This window comes from Equus asinus, chromosome 8, assembly GCF_041296235.1.
Source record: "Equus asinus isolate D_3611 breed Donkey chromosome 8, EquAss-T2T_v2, whole genome shotgun sequence".
NCBI lineage: Eukaryota > Metazoa > Chordata > Mammalia > Perissodactyla > Equidae > Equus > Equus asinus.
In genome coordinates this window covers 52,704,504-52,725,474 of record NC_091797.1, presented here as the reverse complement: position 1 = coordinate 52,725,474, position 20,971 = coordinate 52,704,504, and the positions used below count along the sequence as shown (strand labels likewise).

The following is a 20,971-nucleotide window of genomic DNA, read 5'->3' as shown; positions in this document are numbered from 1 at the left end:
TAAATTTGGCACTCACATAATCCACCTGGATGCCTCTTGGTACTCCCTTGCCCTACTTTGACAATAAATGGACAAGTGCAGCAGCCACATCATCAGAGGGGCATGGTGACCAGGGGCTCAACCCCTCTTAATGAGGGTCTTGATCATACCCTGTGATGGTCAATTTTACATGTCAACTTGGCTAAGCTATGGTGTCCAATTGTTTGCCCAAACACTAAAACACTAGTCTAGATGTTGCTGGGAAGGTATTCTGTAGATGAGATTAACATTTACAATCAGTTGACATTAAGAAAAAGAGATTATTCTTGATAATATGGGTGGACCTCATCGAAACAATTGAAAGCCTTGAGACCAAAATCTGAGGTCTCCCAGAGAAGAAGGAATTCTGCCTCAAGACCATAACATAGCAGTCCTGCCTGAGTTTGCAGCCTACTGGCCTGCCCCACAGATTTCAGACTTGCCAGTCCCCAATTGCATGAGACAATTCCTTAAAATCAAGAGAGGAGGATATATATGGACAGAATAGAATGAAACCCAGATCTAAACAAACCAGCAAATCACATTCCTTGGCCTCTAACATTGGTTCAAAGGTGAACTTCAGCCTAAGACGATACAATCAAAAGGAAGATCAGACTCGCTTGATAATATGATTTTTATGTATCTTATTGGTTCTGTTTCTCTGGAGAACTCTAAGCAAACCACCAAACTAAGCAAACCACCAAGACTAAATGGCACGCTAGCTGAGGATGAGTGGAATCTAGAATAGTGAAGAAGGTGAAGAGGAGTTGTAGCTCGAGACCCCCTGGACCTGTGGAGGCTGTGGTTCATCCCATTAACCTTCCACTTCTAAGTTCTTTCGGGAAAAGGAGTACCAGAATCTTGGAGGGGCTGCTCTCATAACTCATACGAAGAAGGAAATCCAAGAGGCACAAGGGCCAGACTGTGAAGGGCACTGTCACTCACGGCTTATTCTCCCCCTTCAGGAATGAAGGGTTTATTTTCCCAGGTGCCAGGAGTGCTTCCGGCAGCTGTTAGCCCCGTATGGGGAATACATTGACTGAAGAGGGCTGCATCGCCCGACATCATGCCTTCTTCCTGGGGTGGCCCACGTCCAAGGACTGATCCCTGAGAAGGTGTAAGACACAGCTCTCTCAACTCTGAAAGGTCATCCCAGCTTCAGAACTCCCCTTAGGGTTGGCTGAAAACTGTTGAGACTGCCTTGCAGCTCAGCTTCTCCTTGTGCCTAATCTTGCTTCCTTCAATTACTGGGAAAGAGGTTTCAATATCTCCAAAAATGATTGTGAATTGAGCAAAAGAAGCCAGACACAAAAGAGTAAATAAATACTCTATGATTTCATTGACATGAAGGTCAAGAACAGACAGAACAAATCCATGATGATAAAAGTAAGAACAGTGTTTATGATTGTGTGTGCGTGTGTGTGTGTGTCTGTAGGGGGATGGTTATTGACTGGGATAGGGCACAGGGGAACCTTCTGAGCTGATGGAAATGTTCTACATCTTGATCTGGGTAGTGGTAACATGGGTGTATCCATGTGTACATTTAGATTTGTGCAACTGAGTATACCAAAGTTATATCTAAATTTAACAAATGTTTTTTTCAAAGGTAAAATGGAGATAATTTGAATCCCAGTTGAGTCCTTTGCTAGACATATGACCTTTCAGAAGCCATTTCTCTCTAAGTCTCAGTTTTCTCAATTCCAAAATGAGGGATTGGACTGGATGATCTGAGTTACAAGGCGTGGGTCTATCAAAACAGCTCTTCAAAGTGTTCTTAAAAATTGAAGGAAAGATAACAAAAACTCCATTAGGAAAGAAAAAAAAAAGACAGTTCTCAAAAGGAAAACAAATGATCCATAGACATACGGGAAAAAAAATTAAGTGAGAGGAGAGTATTTTTACCCTAGAAAACACATACATTTTAAAAGTTAAATGTTAACATGCAATGTAGTTTTTTATTGTTTCCAAAGCATTCATGTTATTATTTCTTTGTCCCAAAAGAACCCAGAGTCTCACAACCATGGGGTTGAGTAGGTTCCCCAGTTCCAGAAATGGGCCATCACGGGTCTGAGCACACCAATGTGCGTTAGGGATTTGTCTCATGATGGGAAAGCAGAACGGAACCCAGGCCTAAGCAAATCAGCAAACCACATTTCTTGGCCTCTAAGACTGGTTCAAAGATGAGCTTGTAACCTAAGATGATATAATCAAAAGGAAGATCAGACTTTTGTTTGATAATTAGGCAGAAAGAAGATCTGTGTTTGTTCTGCCTGTGAACAGGGAGGCTCATGGCTCTGGGAGCTGCTGGCAGCCAACTTGCTGCCTTGAAGGAGTCGGCTAAAGAATAAGGTCAACCACCAAGGAGGGCAAAGACAGAAGGATCTCAGCAAACGGAGTCAGTCTTGGTGACAACATGACCCTTGGGGTCAAACCACACCTGCAGCCTGCCCTGTCTCTGGACTTTTCAATAACGGGAGACAAAAAGTTCCTTTTTATGACTTGAGTCAGTGCGAGTTAGGATTTTTCTTACTTGCAAAGAAAATTATTCTATCTTATACAGCAGTGTCAATAAGGATTCTGGAAAACTGACATCAGTGTGCGGCTGGTAGAAATAAAATCTGATACTACCTTTTGGAGGGCAATTTGGCGATATGTACCAGATCTAAATATGGGCATACCCTTCAACCTAATATATAAACTTGTCAGAATTGATTCATTTGTTCAACAAATATTTAAGCATTTCTTATGTGCCCAACACTATTCTAGGAGTTAGGGGGGTTAGCAGCGGACCAAACAAAATCCCTATGGAACCAGCTGTAGGAAATAATCAAGGACGTGTAAAAAAATTTATCAACAAAGATGTTCATTTCAGAGCCCTCTATAGTAGGGAACAATTGGAAACAATATAAATGCCCAACAAAAGGAAATTGCTTAAATAAATTTGGGGGCATTGACATAATAAAATGCTATTTCAGCATTTAGAACTGTAGGAACTATTTAATTATAGGGAAAAATATTCACCATATATTTTTAGGTGAAAAAAGCTGATAGTAAAACAAAATGTGGAGGATAATTCATGTTTGTACACTTACATGTGTATATTTATGTACAAGAAACACCTGATATTAAACCCTCTAAAATGTCACATTATTCTGAGTAGAATTGTGGGTGATTTTGATTTTCTTCTTTGTACATCTTTATGTTTTTTCATAATTTTCTGTCATGAATATGCCTTTCCTTTATTAGCAGAGAAAACAGCAATCTTACAAAACGATCTTAAATAGTTTAAATTAAAAGGTAAATAAATAGCACTTGAGTGTTAATATTAGCTGTCTCATAAACTAAACACATCTGTAAATAAAGGGTCAGACTAGAACCCTCCATTCTTGGGCGTGTTTGCTCAGGGAAGACTGTCACAGGCTTTTCTAACCATATTCGTACTTTCTAATGGAGTAAAGAGATGAGCTCTTGGAGCCGATTAATCCCTGCCTGGGCTGGGCCCTAGGTCTCCTGTCTTGGGATCCAGGGCTATTTCCACCACACCAGCACACAAGCACCATAATCAGAATGAATCTGTCATCAAGAGAGTCATTCAATACATTTGGAGAGGACCATCAGTTCCCTAAAAATAACTTGGCAGCTCCGAGGCTCACTGTTTAAAGACTTAAAACCGAAGTACATCCTGAATTTAAAATGTGAAGAAGCACACAGTGGGTTTAAAATGTTTGCATTCTCTTCCTTGCCTTTCAGATTTACATAACAGAATCTACACTGTGCATACACCTAAAGCCACTTCCACACAGGCAGAGTGAAATTGTTGGTAGGGAGGAGTCGGCAGTGAACTTTTTTTGTCTCCCCTCACTTTCATTGCTGCCCTTCCCTCATCTTCCAAGTAACCCTATTCTGCTTTCTATTTGCTGGATGCTTGATGTAAAAGAGGCATTATGATTTTAACGATTGAATAACGGCTACAAATTTCCATTTCACTTTACTTATCAGCTTAGATGTGGTTTAATGCAGCATGAATAGACTTCTCCCAGAGATGCATCTGAGCTGAACTGACTAGGTTTCTGACTGCCAATTCTTCTGCACACTAAAATAGCAGCATAACCTATTACACACATTTGTTATCTGTTACTAAGAGAAAATTACCAACCCGTCCAGAGAAACAGAAATACAGCTGATCATGGGACTTCTCAAAAGGGCAGAAAACCTGTTGGGTTTAATTCAGAATGCTCACTCAGACTTTCAAAAGATGGTAAACATTCCCAAACAGCCAAAAGACTTCATCTAAGTCACATTTTTGTTTTTCAAAAGAAGATTCCCGGCCTAAATACTCTGCAAATGATCAGTTCTAATCAAGAATGTATTTTTTCCCATCAAGCTTATAGACCGATATCTTTAAGATGTCAGTTCCCTCCAGCAATATTTCTTCAGTGTTCATAGATATAGAACTCTGTAGAGGATCTAGCTGACCTGTAGGACATCCAGTGACATCTAAGAGACGAATTCTGCCCACAGGAGATTTCCTCTCCAAAGCAATCCTATTTCTGGAAGAGGCACCTCCACGAGCTGGAGAAGTGCTTCTCTACCTTCACGAAATATGACTCTCTTTTCTCAAAATTCTTCCTAAGCCTTGGACCTGGATTTGATGTCCATGATTACTATAGCGGGGGGAAGAAAATAGATAAATGAATGTGTAACGTGCGAGTTTGGTTCTGGCCTTTAACAGTCAGATAAACATTTTGAACAAAGAAGACAATAATTTACTGTAAGTAATAAAATAATATTGATCTTGCCATGGAGTAGGAACCAAGGATTCAGGGCCATCCATATGTACTAATTTGGATATGACAAGCTTGGAACCTATTTATAACTTGCAAAGTATTTTATGGCTCTTTCTTTCCAAAGAAGCACACATCATACTGTACAATGTCTGTGAATATATAAGTGTTCTTCTCTGCCAAAAGCCGCTGAGAAAGCAAAAGGATTACCCAAGTATTGTTTTTCAAACCTGGATGTGTAATGGGTAATTGTACAGAAATATTTGGTACTTAAAACCTTGAAACTTTGAATTCAGAAAGATTTTATGGCCCCAAGGCTACATGGTCTGATGGCTCAGGTTCATAAATCCACCAAGAGTGGATCTCGCAGTTGTAACTGTACCCACCTTTGTGCAGATGTAAAACAAAGCCCACAGTGTCAATAATGCCTACATCGCTAGCACAGTGCCTGCCTGCCTGCCTGTTGGGGGCGCTGGATGGTTTGTCAAGAAAAGCTGAGTATGAATGATGGCTTCTCTTTAAATTGGTTTGGAAAATAAGGAATCTCCATTCCTCTTCACCATCGTCCTCAGTGTATCACCTCACACCGGATTATTAGCAATGCTTTAATTATCTTTGGAATTCAAAATCAGGGATATCCAGGCATCACTTCATACAAAATGAACAAAGTTGCAACGCAAAGCTATCAAATATTTACTGCTCGATTGAAAGAATAAAAGCACACCAACAGGGTTGCATGGGGTAGAGGGAGGGTGGCTGCAGTATTTTCTCTGGGACTACGGCAGGGAAGCACCTTATTTCCAGAAGCCGAGTTCTACAACACAGGTAGCCCAACCTGGGATCAGAATTTCCTTGTAGATCTCACCACTCTACCTAGTGAACATCCACCCTGCTGGCTACACTCCCAGACTCCCGCTCTCTCTGATATCATCACAGTCTCCTCCAGGGTGGGCTCCCCATCCGGGCAGAAGAGAAGTGAGACAGCCAAAGTCACTCTTGTCTTTAAGCCTTCTCTGTAAGCAGCTTCCCCTCACAAAAAAGTTTTTGCCTGAGCCTCATCTAAGTACAATAATTCCGAAGTGACACTGCAAGATGGATGTTGAATATTAAAAAACATGCCTCCTCTGCTTCATGGCCTGCTTTGTTTTTCTAATTTTTAAAAATTATCTTTCATCATACCAGTACACAGAGTCCCTTTTAAACCTGTACTTTACTTAAGCAAAGAGAAGAGGCTGTTGTTTACAATTTCACTTTCTGGCTCTCATATGCCTGTAAAATATTTTTCTTCAATTGGACTTTAAAAACATTTTTCAAAAGAACTTCAGATTTCTTATTTCTCTCTATCTCCCACTGGGGGTTCACACTTAAAGAAACTGGGGACCTCAAGAGGCCAACCTCATGCAGACGTCAGCAAGATGAAAAACAGAATTTAACATTTTGCACAAGGATATTCGCATTCCCATTAGCTTTTGCAAATGCAACATATCTCATCCTCTTGGACTGACTGCAGAGGTGCCCTGGAAAGAGAAACAGAAGTACAGTATCTGCCTCTCTAGTAGGTTAACATATTGAACTGCTTTAAAGGGAGGAAATGGTATGGCCCAGGGGCAATTAATGTATGGATTTCAGCAGACACTCTGGGCAGAAATGACTTAAAAGCAAATTGTGCCCCAAAGATGGTGGGTGAAGCATTCTGCTCACATTATCTTCATCCAAACCTCAAATATGACAATGATTTTACGGCTTAATTGAATGCACTCTTGGGGCTGGCGCTGTGGCATAGTGGTTAAGTCAGCGTGCTCCACTCCATTAGCTGGGGTTTGCAGGTTCGGATCCCAGGAGCAGACCTAGCAAAGGTCATCAAGCCATGCTGAGGCAGTGGTCACATAGAAGAACTAGAAGGACTTATAATCAGGATATACAACTACATACTGGGGCTTTGGAAAGAAAAAAAAAAAGAGTAAGACTGGCAACGGATGTTAGCTCAGGGCCAATCTTCCTCACCAAAAGAAAAGCACCCCTTTAGAAAAAAATTTAAAATGTCCTCTTGATAAGAAGTTGCAAAAAGCTGATATAAAAAAATAAATATCTATGGGGTGTACCAAAGTCTGTATTTTCTACAAATGCTTTAAACGTCTGCTGCTAGAAACCAGTAGTTATGCAACAAGCTGATTTCAAAAATTACACCTTTTACAATTACATCCTGATAAAACAGTTGGGGACAAGTCACTAAACATTCTTGCAATTCAAATAGAAGGAAATGGATTAATTCTTTGCTTAGAAAAAATAAAAAGACGATTTATGATGAGAAATCTGTACCAATCTTCCCAAATAGTTAGGGAGGAAACACAAATTTGGTGACTGTGGGGACTAAATTACTAATTTATGGTCCTGTGAAACAGAAGGCGGTGCCTGATAGACTTAGCTGTCTACTGTTACTTAGCTTGGCTGAGCCGTGAGCAATTAAAGCTAATGGTTGCCCCCAGCACACCCGAGCGCTAGACCCTTTTTTTTTTCCTGCTGTCTCCTCCTCGCTGGTTCTCCCCAGGACGGGATCTTCGGGGTCAAGGAAGGTTAGGGGCTCCCCTTCTCACGCTCCAGACCCCAGAGTATCCAGCTCAGGTATCGTTGGCCGAGCTCGTTGGCCCTCCACGTCTGGGAGGGAACTAGATTTCCAGCGAACCGCCCCAGGCCTCCGGGCCCCCAGTCAGTCCAGGTCGCCGGCCCCGTCACCGTGACAGAGCGCAAAGAGCTCGTCGTTTTGGAAAGCGACGCAGCTCCCTCCTCGGGCGCAGTCCTCGCGCCCTAGGTCCCGGCTGGAGCCACGCCGAGTCCCTAGGACTTTGAAGGGTTAGGGCAGGCGCCGCCGAGAGCAAGGCCGCCTCCAGCCATCCCCAGCCCTACCCCAGCGCCGGCTCCAGAGCCCGAGCCCGGCGGCCCAGCGCCGCGCCGCGCCGGGAGAGAAGCAGCTGTTCCCAACAGCTGGGGGGCGGCGGCGCCGGGCGCCCCAGGTGCGGCCGCGGCCAATCGCAGGCGTCTGGCCCGCCCCCTCCCCAGCCGGGCGCCGACCCCCGGCCCGCGGGGGAAGGGAGCAGAGAGGTGGAGAGCCGTGCTCGCCACTTGTCTTCCAGCTTCCGCGGCGGGAGGGACAGAGCCGGAGCCGAAGCCGCGCGGAGTCCCCCCACCCTGGCCCCGCCGCCGCGCCCCCCCGCCCGCCCGCCTCCGCGCCGGGACGCTCCCACCGCCGACCCTACCCACGCCCCACCCAAGACACCTACCTAATTTCTAGGAAGGAAAAATCTACCTCTGAACGCACCCCGTTCTTCGCCTGAGGACCACCCTCTCTTTTCATTTTTGGCCTCCCCGCCGGGTGAGTGGAAACCGCTTGCACATTCTACAGAACCGGATCCTAACCCAGACGATCCGGAGAATTTGTACCGTGACCGGCAGGGGGGGCGGGAGGAGAGAGCGAAGTCAAGTCTCCGGGGCCGCTGGCGACTTCGGAAGCCGCGCGCCCAGCGCCCTCGGCCGCCCCCGGCCGCTCGCCCCCGCCGCGCCCCCGCCCTCGCCCACCGGCTCGCCCTTGGCCCCCGGCGGCCGCGAAAGGGTGCGGGAGACGCGGAGCCGGAGGAGGAGGCGCAGCCGCTGCCCGAGCCGCAGCCGCAGCCGCAGCCGGAGCCCGAGCCGCGGGGAGGGCGCGAAGATGCACACGACCCAGAAGGACACGACGTACACCAAAATCTTCGTCGGGGGGCTGCCCTACCACACCACCGACGCCAGCCTGCGCAAGTACTTCGAGGTCTTCGGCGAGATCGAGGAGGCGGTGGTCATCACCGACCGGCAGACGGGCAAGTCCCGGGGCTATGGATTTGTAAGTTGCGCGGACGTGGTGAGGGGGTGGGGCGACAAAGAGCCCGGCGGGGAAACCGAGGACCGCGGGGGCGGCGAGGGACGCAGTGGCGCTGGACTCCGGGGGGTCGGAATTTGGAGTGAGGGGCTCGGCGTGACCGTGGGAGGAACCCCGCGGGCGTGAGCGGCGCTGCCGGTTCCCTCCCTGCTGAACTGAAAGTTTGCGCGCGGCGGAGCTGGGGAGGAAGGGCCGGCACCCGCCTTGCTGGGTTCCGAGGGCACCGAGCGCGATGCGGTATCGGGGGACAGGCGGAGCCGGGTGGAAGGAAAGAACTGTAACGACTGTTGGATTTGGGGATGCGGAGGGTTGGGAGGGAGGGGCCGCAGTCCCACCGAACTGCACTCCCGGGTTGGAGGCCGGTCGTTAAGCGCACTGTTGCTTTGTGAAAATGCGTGTGTCTTCTGGGGTCCGGCTGGGGCAGGGAGGGGACACCCCAGGAGGTCTAGGGCTCTTCCCCTATGCCACCCCCCCCTTTTTTAATTGCAAAGGTGGGTTCTTTAAAAAGATGATCCTATGGTTCTTTGCCGAACTGAAAGAGAGCATATTAAGCTTCCTAGAGATTTAAGCGTACAAATTCAGCTGCCTAAGAACAGCCCCAGAGTTGGACAATAGCTATTGTCGTTGGGAAGTGTTTGCGGGTTGTTGGGAGCACCGGGCGGATGTGAGGCTGGACTTTCTTTCAAGCAAACAGTTTTTCTCTGGCCGGGTTAGGGACCTGGGAGGGCAGTCCGAGGAGGAAGGGTGAGGAGTTCGACGACGGAATTCAGGCTTCCAAATCTTTGCTAGGCCCTCCTAACACCCTTTAGTCTGTGGGGAGGGCGCGGGGGGTGCGTGGGAGGGTTCTTTCTTCCTTCCTGTTTTCTTTATTCTTTTTTTTTTTTCGATGGGGGATCGAGGAGTAAGTTCTAGCAAAAAAAAAAGAAAGAAAGAAAATGTTTAAGAACCCCCTCAGTTTGATCATGAACGACTTCTCCGATGTGACTCTTAGTTTCCTTCACGGATTGATTCAGAGCTTTGTGTGTATGTCCTGTGTGTGTGTGTGTGTTGCTAAGGTCACCATGGCCGACCGGGCTGCTGCCGAAAGGGCCTGCAAGGATCCCAACCCCATCATTGATGGCAGGAAGGCCAACGTGAATCTGGCATACTTGGGAGCAAAACCACGGATCATGCAACCAGGTGAGAAATGTCCCTCTGAACCCCGCTCCCCACCCCCACCCCAGAGACCTCCACTTCCCAATAGAGTGAATCTCTTCTTCAGAAGACGTTGATTCCCTGAGAATCTGTAGATGTGTGTAGTGAAGTTGAACCATGGCTGGTTATTCTACCAGGACGTTCAAGATAAGTGAGAGCTGTAAACACTCCTTTCAGGACTTGAAATGTACCTATTTGCAAAAATAGATCTCGGGAGTCTGGACAGTTTGTACATACCCAGTCTTCGGCTTGATTCATTTGTTTCCTATCCAACATGTGGTCAGAGTCTGCTCTCTGTTTTCCGGTTTTTAGCCGCTTGTAGATAATTCACGCGTGGATTATATGGGCCAAAGTTGTCAACTCCAGCTGGCTATACTTCAATACTTCGTGTTGTCTCTCCTTTTGCCACCAGTTGCCCTGTGCTCAGAGCAGACAGCCTGATTTGAACGCTGACCCAAGAGAAGCATGGGCTGGGGGTGGTGCCTGGATGGTAAATAGTTAACATGAAATCACAGAACATTTAGTAATTGAAGAAAATAGAGAGAATTTCACATACTCCAGGACCCTCCAGTTATGGATGAAGGAGCTGTTGCTTAAAGATGAGAAATGTTTTACTTCAAAGTTGTGTAGCTGTTAGGTACCAAAAGAGAGCAGTTTTGTCTGTGTGCAAATAGGACCTTTGGATTATTTACAACACTGCGCTTTGCATGAGCACAGATGATTGAGAGTTGACTATTGAGAAAATGTAAGCTTTTTCTCTGGTAAGTAACTTTGTTTGATTAAATCTTGTACTCTTCACTCTTAAGTCTTCCCATCTGAAATTTTGGAAAGAGGTTGACACTTGCATCCAAAAGGATTTATTAAGAAACTAGGTTGTCAAGAAAATGAGTGCATGTACAAATATCCATCCATGAGCATGTATTTAAAAGACATGTATTTGTCTAATACATTGTGTGTGTGTGTGTGTGTGTGTACTATCCAGAAAAGGAGTTTGTTTCTGTGAATTTTTTATACTATAATCTGTAAAAAAAAGCATTCCAGAATGTTCCAAATTACAGAGACTTTTTATAGATCATGGTTCAGAATTGTGGGAATATTTGTGACATGTAACTTCATTATCAAGTCCTATTGTTCTTGGTTTCAATCCATGAGAATTCTTCCCCTGTCTAATTTTCTAAGGTCTTATTCTATGTCTGTCAACTAAACTTTGCAGATAACTTTTAATTTCCACTTGTAGCCAATTAAAATTTTTATTTGGACCAAAAAAATTAATAAAAATGATTTTTTCAAAAGTTTATGTAATACTTTCTCTAGAGTATCAAACAAATGGTTATCTTTTCTAAGTGAAAGTTGTGATTGCATTTGATATGTAGGAGGAATGAATGCCTAACCATGCACAAATAGAGAATGTGGTGTGTTTTATTGTTAGGTTTTGCCTTTGGCGTTCAACAACTTCATCCAGCCCTTATACAAAGACCTTTCGGGTAAGTTCATTAATCAGGCCCTTGTAAGTTTCAATCTGGCTATCCTTTGTTAACTTGCCTCTGTTATATATAGACAAGACCATCATGTCACAGAATGTTCCTGGTTATACATATTTATGTACATTTGTGTATTTTTCATGCTGATAATATAAATATTTTTAGATGAGTCAAGTTATCTGACCAAGTATGCAGCATCCAAACCAGACAAATTTTGAGCTTATGATTAACAAAACAAAACAAAAATACCAGGTATGACTTGTGTACAAGACGATTGTCTCCCAACACCATGACTACTGTTCAACTTGACTCAATTGTATTTATCTCTTTCTAACCTGACAGGGCTCGTATACAGTTAAGCTAACTGATCAGAAGGATACGATGATAAGAGGTGGAATAGTTCTGTTTGGAATTAAACTCTGTAACCAGTAGACTCAGACACACAAGCTCAGATGGTGATTAACGATGCATGGATGTTGGTGTTGTTGTTTTATTTTTCACAATAGTCAATAGACCTCCGTGTGCTTTATTTTATTTATTACAGTAATGAAGTGGTGTTGATAGCTAAACTGTGTGCTTTTTACTTAATTGAAAAGAGCTGTAGTGGAAGTGTTTTCTTTTCCTCGGGGAACGGGCTTTTTGTGTTTTTGATTTTGGTGGTGGTGTTGAGAAGTGTTGACTTTTGACTTTGCCATGGGAAGCAAAGGGCCTTTTTTTTTCTTGCTTTTAAGCTGTAGCCTGTAACTTCCATTTAACCATATTTTTGTAGTGAGTGCTAAATTGTGTGATTTCCCTCTGTGAGAATACAGATTCATTGCCTGCATGACCTAAGTTTCTGTTTTACTGGGGAGTTTTCTGGGAATGGGGTTCTTTTTTTTGCAATGTGAATCCACTTTCAGGCCTTCCAGTGGAAAGGTTCAACAACTCTCATCAGATTTCATTAACACTAGCTGGTTTTCTGAGTAGACCAGCGCTGTCACCTTTCAGACCTGACTCAGGTGAACAGCCTGCTCCTGTCTGTGTCCTCTCTGGTCCTGTGATTGCCAGCTTTCCTCATCTGAGCTCCCTATTTCCCTTCCACTCTGACACAGCATGGGCAGGACCTACATCTATTCTGAACACTTAGGGTCTTTTGGGGCTGTATTCTACCTGATCAACATTGCTGTAACTCTAATGCCAGAGATTTAAACTTCCTTTTGAAATATTCTAATTGTTCAAGAAGTGTTTTATCCTTTGCAATAGTTTCTTCTCTAGTGTAGCGCCTGAACATCTATATGTGTAACCAGGAAGGTTGGAATCTGTCTACATAGTTATCTACCTTCTGTGTCTCCAAAAATAGGCCGAAAAAAGTAACAATAATTTGACTTGGAAGAGTCAAGTTATATTTTCCATGAATACTTTCTTATAATCCTCCCTTTAACATACTGATACCTCACTCTTACTGCTAACTCTTACTTTTTTTCAACCATAGAAAAGTCTTCTGTCCCATGTGATTAGAAAGGGACCTCATATGTCCATAACTATTTATCAATGCCACATCCAAACCATCCTGGATACTGACACCAAATAGTGGGTTGATGGGTCCAACTACTTCTGTGGGTCCCCCCTCACTGAACTAGACTATAAGGTGAGATTGGGGAGGAGAACATACATCTTAAGTGATGGTGAATTTAGTCATGACCTCACACACTAAATTGATCAACAGGTATTAGCATGTATTTAGTTTCTGCTGTGCTAGTGGGTCATGCAAAATGAGGAGATTGCACTTGAGTTTGGGAAACAAAACTAACACATACTCATCTGGAACTATTGATTGCTAAATTTCTTGGTATTGTTTTCAGTACAAAAGGATTTCAGAACAGCGAGACAGTAGGTGAGTTAGAGGAGTTGAACTAGGCTTTGTGGCGACTGGAACTAGACTTGAACCAATGGCTGTGTTCTGGACAGGTAGGAAGAAGATTGGACATGTCTGAGGGGTATGGGCTGAGGTGAGCATGAGCAAAGACGGAGAGGAGAAAAGCTTCAGTGCGTGGAGAAACCAGACTCTTCCTGGAGGCTCTGGAGAGCTAGATGCGGAAATTTGAACTGTTGTGGTAGTCCTTACAGATCCTTGAGAAAGAAAGTAGCACCAGGAAACTAAGAACAAGCAGGGGAAAAGGTGGTCTATGGAAATTTTAAATCAAGCCTGTCTCGATAGTAACCTTTGTTTTTCCTCCCTTCTAATATGTGCTGTCTTTATAAAGGATGATGATCATTTCTGTTTGTATAAATTGTTTGAACTTGAGATTCTTATTAGAAATAGATAGCATTCCAGATGGACCAAGCTAGCCTTCTCTTTCTTTTTTAAGGAGTTCTCAACACTGCTCTAACTCCCAGAGTCTGTACCCAACAAATCACACCTGGTCATCCTAAATTCTATTTGAATGCCACATGCTCTTATTTTAGGCCTGGAACGAAGCTTGAGAATTTTTAATTTTACTTGACTTGTTTGAAATTCTAGTAACTGAACTATTTTTTTAATGTGGTCCTTAAATGACCCCTAGATTACTCTGGGCCTTTAAAGAGAAAACCTTGGCCTGAAGGAATTTCTGATGTAACACAGGGGGCAGATGTATAGAAACTTGTGAATTTGCTGACTAATATATTAGAAATATTCTATGTTTGAAAGAAGCATTTTCTTATTGAAACCTTAAAGAAGGGAGACTGGATCTGTGAGTAGAATGTTCTAGGCTAGTGTAGATCGGGGTTAAAATACAATTAAACCTTTATTCAGTACACCTTTAAGTGCTAAGTTTTATGCTAGTTGTGTTAACAATGTACTAGGTATGATACTGTCCACTAAGGGGGACAGGAGGGACCATAACTGACATTAACTGAATATCTGCTACATGCTTGGTACTTTTACTGATAAGGGATTTCCATAAATTATATAATTTAATTCTCACAATAATTATTGGATGAAGCCACTGTTAATGTCCTTTTCATGGTTGAAAACACTGAGACACAGAGAGGTTAATTAACTTCGCATGGGGCCAGTAAGTGACAGTCTGGTTCTAGGTTCAGAATCATGGTTTACCTGACCTCAAAACCCATGTTCGTTCCTCTGTGTCAAGCTGTAGCCAAAAAAGACACAACCCCATTCTCTCTTGTAATCTAGTAAGAAAACTGACAAGCGCCCAGAAGGGCTGTCCATGTGGCTTCAGATAAGGGAGAGAGACATCAGGCTGGTGGGAGGATCCAGGAAGTCTTCATGAAGGAGGTAGAAATTGACCTAGATTTTAAAGAATGGTGAGGATAGGGAACTCTTGTTTGAGTACCTACTGTAGTCGTCATTGTAAGCTTTTCACATAGATAATTTTATTCAATGCACAGCAATTCAGGGTTGGAAATATTAGGTTCATTTCACATATGAAATAGATGAACCTAAAAGGTGAAGCAAATTCCCGAAGGCTCCACACGTAGTGAGTGCTGGAGCTAGGGTGGATCGGACTTGGATTTCAACAGGTAGAAATGGAGTGAAGGTTGGCCTCCCTGCAAGAGGGATGGTGTGAGGATCTAGGAGTGTGTGGCATGTCCAGGAAAGATTGAGAAGCCGTTGACTAAGTGTTTGGAGCCAGAAGCATAAAAGGCCTACCAAGCCACAGTTTAAGAAATTTGGACTTAGTCTGATATGATGTTAGGAGCCATAGGTAACTTGGAGCAAGCAAATGAGATGAAGACTTTGTCAGCAGTTTTGTGATAAGTTAGAAGAGGAAACCAGTTATGATGTCAAGAGTCACAGAGAGATGTCAGAGGGAGCTGAAGAGAAAGGGAAAAAAGGAAAACCTAGCAAATTGTCTTTGAAAAGTGCCCCAAGTTTTGTAACTGCTAGGTATATGCATTCTGTGATTAATTGAGAGAAAGGATGTTGGTAGGTATCCAGTAGGAGGGAGGTTCCCAAATTGCCTTAATGGGTTCCTTAGGCTATTAAAAGAACTCCTAATACAGGAATTGCTTCAGAAGTGCCACCTTACCCATTAGTCTGATTCTGCCCTCCTTCCTGAACTGAGATTTTTTGGGCTCCCCATGGTCTTCTGGGTTGTCTTTTCCCTAAGCCTTAAAGGACTTTAGGGTTTCATTCGTCTTCCAGACATCTTCTTACCCCTTGCCAGACTTCGTGTAGGGTTCTGATGTTCCAGGAAACTTTATACTCTCATGGATTGGCATTATCAAGTGAGAACTATTAATGGAAAATAAACGCAGAGACAAGAGTCCTGTGAGCAACCTGCCTATCTTGTAATGCATTCTTCACACACACACACACACACTTTTGTCCTGCCTTTTTGTAGGCTAAACTTTTTTTCACTTAACGTCTTTCTTCAAAGATACAAACCTAGCAACCATCATGTTAGAACTCTGGGAGTCCAGGGGTTAATGTTTCCGTATCAGTGAGATTCATACTGGCTGGCCTTTGCCGCTGATAGACGTTTTACTTTGGCCTTATAAAGACATTTTACCCGCTGGAAACCCTTGTCGCATGACAGGATCAAAAATAGCCCAGCTGCAGCCCCTGCTGTCCATCACCACATGTAAACTGGCATAAGTATAGGCTCTCTTAGCCGTGTCTGCACATTGTGGCCACGGCGGCCTCCAGGGACAGTGTTTCATAAAGCCACACCTGTCGCTGTGAGTGGGCCAGTCACCTGACCTGCAGAGAAGTTTTGAGTGTGTGCATGACCGTGCGTCTGGTTTTTGACAAGCAATTAAGAACATCTCTAAGTGTCCTCAGAAACACTTGATGACGTCGTTTCTCCTGGCACTGGGAAAGATCTACGAGTCTAGTAAAATTGAGTGTATTTTTATCATTGGGGTCAAAGTTCACTACCCTCTGTGATAAATTCATCTTTTCCATGGATGTTCATTAATGAGTGCTTTCAGTGAAACTCTGAAAAGGCAAAGCAAAATCTATGTTTTTGAATATCTAAATGTGAAGTTTTCTGTTTTGAGTCCTTTAAAATTTGAAGATTGTCACTTGTGCTTGTACTTCTTATGAGTGGGCTTTGCCAACAACCAGATGGCATTATGGTGTCATATTTTTAGAAATGTGGAGGGTTTTGTTGGAGATTATTTTAAAGAAAGAAGAAGAAATCAGATATTCATGGTAGAGGTTTAAATGGACAGTAATGAATCGCAAGAGTGAGAATTGAGATGCATGGGTGTTTGAAAATACCTCTTGTGATTTATTTTTTAACAGAATTAACTTTTAAGTAAGGTCATTGGAGTATGTCTTGTATGTGATCTCTGAATGTATAATTTTAAAAGGTACTTGATTTTGTTTCACTTTCTTGAACTTTTGCAGGATAATACATAAGAGAATTGATTCGTAGAAAGTACTAGCAGGGCAGATTTTAAACAGATATGCTAATACATCTGTTTCTGTAGCATAAAAGAAATTCGTAGATGCGCAAAAAGAAAATGTTTCCTTACTCATATTATGATGTAAACCTTTTACGTTGATATGAATTTTGGAAATATTTAGCTGTATTTCCCTGTCCCTGCCTTTTCCCTCAACCTCATCCTTTCCCCCAAAACCCCTTCTGTCTGTCTTGCATAGAGATAAACAAGCTGGCTGACCTTCAGTTGCCTGATAGTCAAACAGGTTTGATTGACCCTTGTGTCCTTATGAATTTTATGGAGAAAAAGAAAGAAAGAAAGACAAAAAGCGTGCTGCACATCTCTTTGGGAATCACTGCCATGAGTGTTAATAGCATTTCCGTAGCTTCCCACAACAGCCTCTTGTGGTCGAGTGAGCCGCACCACAGTTCGTTGAAGTGTGATTCTGCTGTGTGTACCACACTTGTGAACTTTAAACTCCTTGTTTATTTTGTCGCCTGCTTCTTTTTTTATTATTATTTTTAATAAGGGTGACTGAGGTTGCAGAGAGATTAATGTGTGCTGAGTCTGCATAGCAATTTCAAGTAGGGTTGCCATGATAATAAACCTATGGATTTTGTTGAAATTTCTCTTTGTTTGGAGAAACCGGCCATCACCCCCACAGAACTGAATGATCTTGGATTCCCTTTTGAGTCCTATATTCACAGCTAAGAATTTTTCTATTTGCTCAACAGTTTAATGAAGGCTTTCCAAAATTTTCTAAAGTCTCACCCAATTAAGCATTTATTAAATACCTCGTATATGCGTAGCCCTCATGAACCTTGGATTATTTTCCACACTTTTTCTAAATGATATTTATTGGTTCTAAATGAGCATAAATAAAAATTCCAGCAGGGAGGGGATCATATATTTGGTGTTGAATTCCCTTCGGGGCACTCCGTGACTTTGGCCATCGCCAGAGTGCTGTCACTGACCGCTGGAAAGCAGATATTGTGGCAACCCTATGCTTATAATAACCACTAAATTTGAGTTTGTCTTATCTCTGAACAAATCACGCACCAGATAGGAGGCCACCCCTGCCTGACTTTGTTTTCCATTTCTCAACAGGATACCTGCCCACTATGTCTATCCGCAGGCTTTTGTGCAGCCTGGAGTGGTCATTCCACATGTCCAGCCGACAGCAGCTGCTGCCTCCACCACACCTTACATTGATTACACTGGAGCTGCGTACGCACAATACTCGGCGGCAGCTGCTGCCGCCGCCGCCGCCGCTGCCTACGATCAGTACCCGTACGCAGCCTCTCCAGCTGCTGCCGGCTACGTCACCGCGGGGGGCTATGGCTACGCGGTGCAGCAGCCAATCACCGCGGCCGCACCTGGGACAGCTGCCGCCGCCGCCGCCGCAGCTGCTGCCGCCGCCGCATTTGGCCAGTATCAGCCTCAGCAGCTGCAAACAGACCGAATGCAATAGACCAGCCCTCTGATCAAAGTTGAATTTTCTCTTTCCCTCCCCGTTTCCCGATTTTTAGTAGCTAATAAGAGAGTTAACATTGACTTAACAGCTTTAAAAAAAACAAAAACAAAAAAACAGCTATGCTATCGTGAAGCAGAATTTTTTTTTTGTATACTCCGGTAGTGTTCTAGATGAGAAAGAGGTGAGATCGAGGGGAGTGGGCGCAGTTGTGGAAATCAATCCCAAAGAGGCTGAGTAAATGAAAGGCCGCTACGAAATGATGGCAGGAGGAACAATGGAACTTCACTTTTATAAGGGGGTTTTTATTTTTGCTCTTTTTATAGTATCAGGGAAGCAAACTGCCTTTTACAAGTTAGAAAATGCATTTGAATCTAGTTGAACCAGGGAATACAGAGTGAGCAATATGTAGCTTGAATTACATTTAAAAGCAGATTTTTTTTAAACAAAATGGTGAAAGCACTGATTGTCATTTTTAGCAGTCACTATGGCCTCTAGAACTTTTTCAAGTAAGAAGGTAATGTTCTTACTCTCTCAAAAATGGGCATCGAACAATCAACCTAGGAGCGTGGCAGTGGGTAAAATGGCGGACAGGCACCAAAGCTATTTTCTCATCTATCCTGTGGATGAGTGGGACTGTGGAACAAGTGATGTGGAATTATTGGGTGCAACAGCTGTACAGACAATCAATAACACACACAGTTCTGGAAAGAACACATCACTTGTGCTTGTTTGATGAGCTTGTCACATTCTAATCCCTCTCCCCATCCTGTTTCAATTTTGGGAAACTTGTATCTGCTGGTGTCAGCAATTCTGATTCTGAAATAGGATCAGGCTCTTACTACGACAGCCTTCTCTTTCTATTTATTGTGTCGACTCGTGGCTTATGAATAAAGGCAGGCAAAGTTTGCAGACTCTAAACCCTTAAGAACTGTCTTAAGGACATTTATTTTTTTCCCTTTTTAAATAATTTTACACTTTTTAGTATCTATTTCAGAGTCATATTTAAAACTATTTATTAGTGAGTACAGTACATGAGACAACAAGGTTACTGAGATTACAGTTCTTCAAAGGTTAATGATAATGTGGTTTATACTGTGCCTTAATAGTAATGCTATTTAAGATATTTATTTTTAAGTTTTACTATGCTGCACTCTAAAGGAAGGAACTTTAGATGTGACACTGTAAAATTATGTATTCATCTCATGGCATAAATTATTTAGTAGATCTAGATGTAGCATATTAAATATTAACCTATTCAACTAAAGATGTTGACTTGGATTTATTTAAATTCATATGTGCACTGTATAAGAGAGTACTCTTACATTAACACATTTTAGTTTATTTTAGTTTTTAGGTTTCTTTTTTTTTTAAACAGGCTATATTGCTAGTTTCATGCTTCCTTCTCTGATTTTTGCTCATATAAATCTCATTTATTGGTACTTCATTAGTTTAACACTATTATGTAGTTTTTAAATGCTGCTTTACATTTTTCTTCTGAAACTGCAATACTTGCAATTTTTATTCTTAAACTAAATTGAATACTATTTTACACTGTATTGGATTTTTATACTTGAACAATTTCATACAAGGGAAGACAGGTTAGCATTTTTATGGACTCTCTCCATTATCACTGGATTTACTTTAAGTATTCCCATACTAGACAGTGTTATGTAATGTAGACATGACTCTCCTGTGCAAATTATTTATTCATTGTGTATATTGCTTTATGACATTTCAGATCTTCTAATCTATTCACTTGTATTAAATATAATTTTTAAAAACTTCCGTTGCATTGATTGTTTCTAATTTTGTTGTAAATGTAGAATGATTTCTCTTAACTGGAATCATTGGTCATGAGTTGCATGTAACAGTTTCAGTGATCAGAAAGCTTCCCAGATGCCCTGTTTTTATACCTTTTAAGTAAATTTCATTGTCAGAATCCACCTTATATTTAGCAAGTAATATAGGTCATCCCCCAACAGTGAACCCTAAGGGACAATTCATGTCACTGAGAACTGGTTAACTGAAGATCACTGGAAAGCAGTGGGCTGTACGGGGGACCGGTCAACCAGAAGCTGGGGGAGCACAGTGACGCTGGGGTCAGGTCAAGTGAGGTTTGGGGCTAGACTCTACCACTTTCGAGCATTGTGAATGGAGCAAGTAGCTTTTTCACTTTTTAGGTAAGGCTTTTATTGACTTATCTATAATATTGGGGAAATAATCCGTGTCTCACGTGGTTATTTAAATATTAAATAAAAAGTAGATCAACTGCTTGGCACAGAGCCAAATATGTAGTAAGCACTTGATAAATCATCATTGGAACTGGTTGTAATGCTCTGCAGTGAAAGCTAACCAAAGAGGAAGTCACCTATTGGGATGTTTTCATTTTTTAAATTTCTGTCCACAATGATGTGGCAATATCTATTAAGGTGAGATTAGACAAATTAATGACTGTCTTATTGATGGTCTTAAGTTGTATAAGTTATGTTAATTATGGATTGGGTTTTTGTTGGTCTCTTGATCTTAATATTTCCCAAATCCATGATATAATATCTTATTGAACTCTATTAGTTTTTAAAAATTATAAGCATCAGAAAGTTGTGATAATGGGTTCCATTTACACTTTCTACTTTATAGTAACTATCATCCAATTTAGAGCCATCACAATCTCAAACTTTAATTGCCTTTAATTTTCTAAAGAAAAATAAATACCAGCTTATCCATAGGGAGAGATATTATT

General features: G+C 42.5%; 1 protein-coding gene across 1 annotated transcript; it reads left to right on the top strand.

The window, feature by feature from the left end:
• Nucleotides 1-7,895: 7,895 nt before the first annotated feature.
• Nucleotides 7,896-20,016, top strand: RBM24 (RNA binding motif protein 24). The gene is made up of 4 exons (XM_014866401.3): nucleotides 7,896-8,673; nucleotides 9,765-9,888; nucleotides 11,333-11,387; nucleotides 17,865-20,016. The coding sequence occupies exons 1-4, from the start codon at nucleotides 8,506-8,508 to the stop codon at nucleotides 18,226-18,228; spliced, it is 711 nt and encodes a 236-aa protein (XP_014721887.1). The 5' UTR covers nucleotides 7,896-8,505; the 3' UTR covers nucleotides 18,229-20,016.
• The last annotated feature ends 955 nt before the right edge of the window (nucleotides 20,017-20,971 follow it).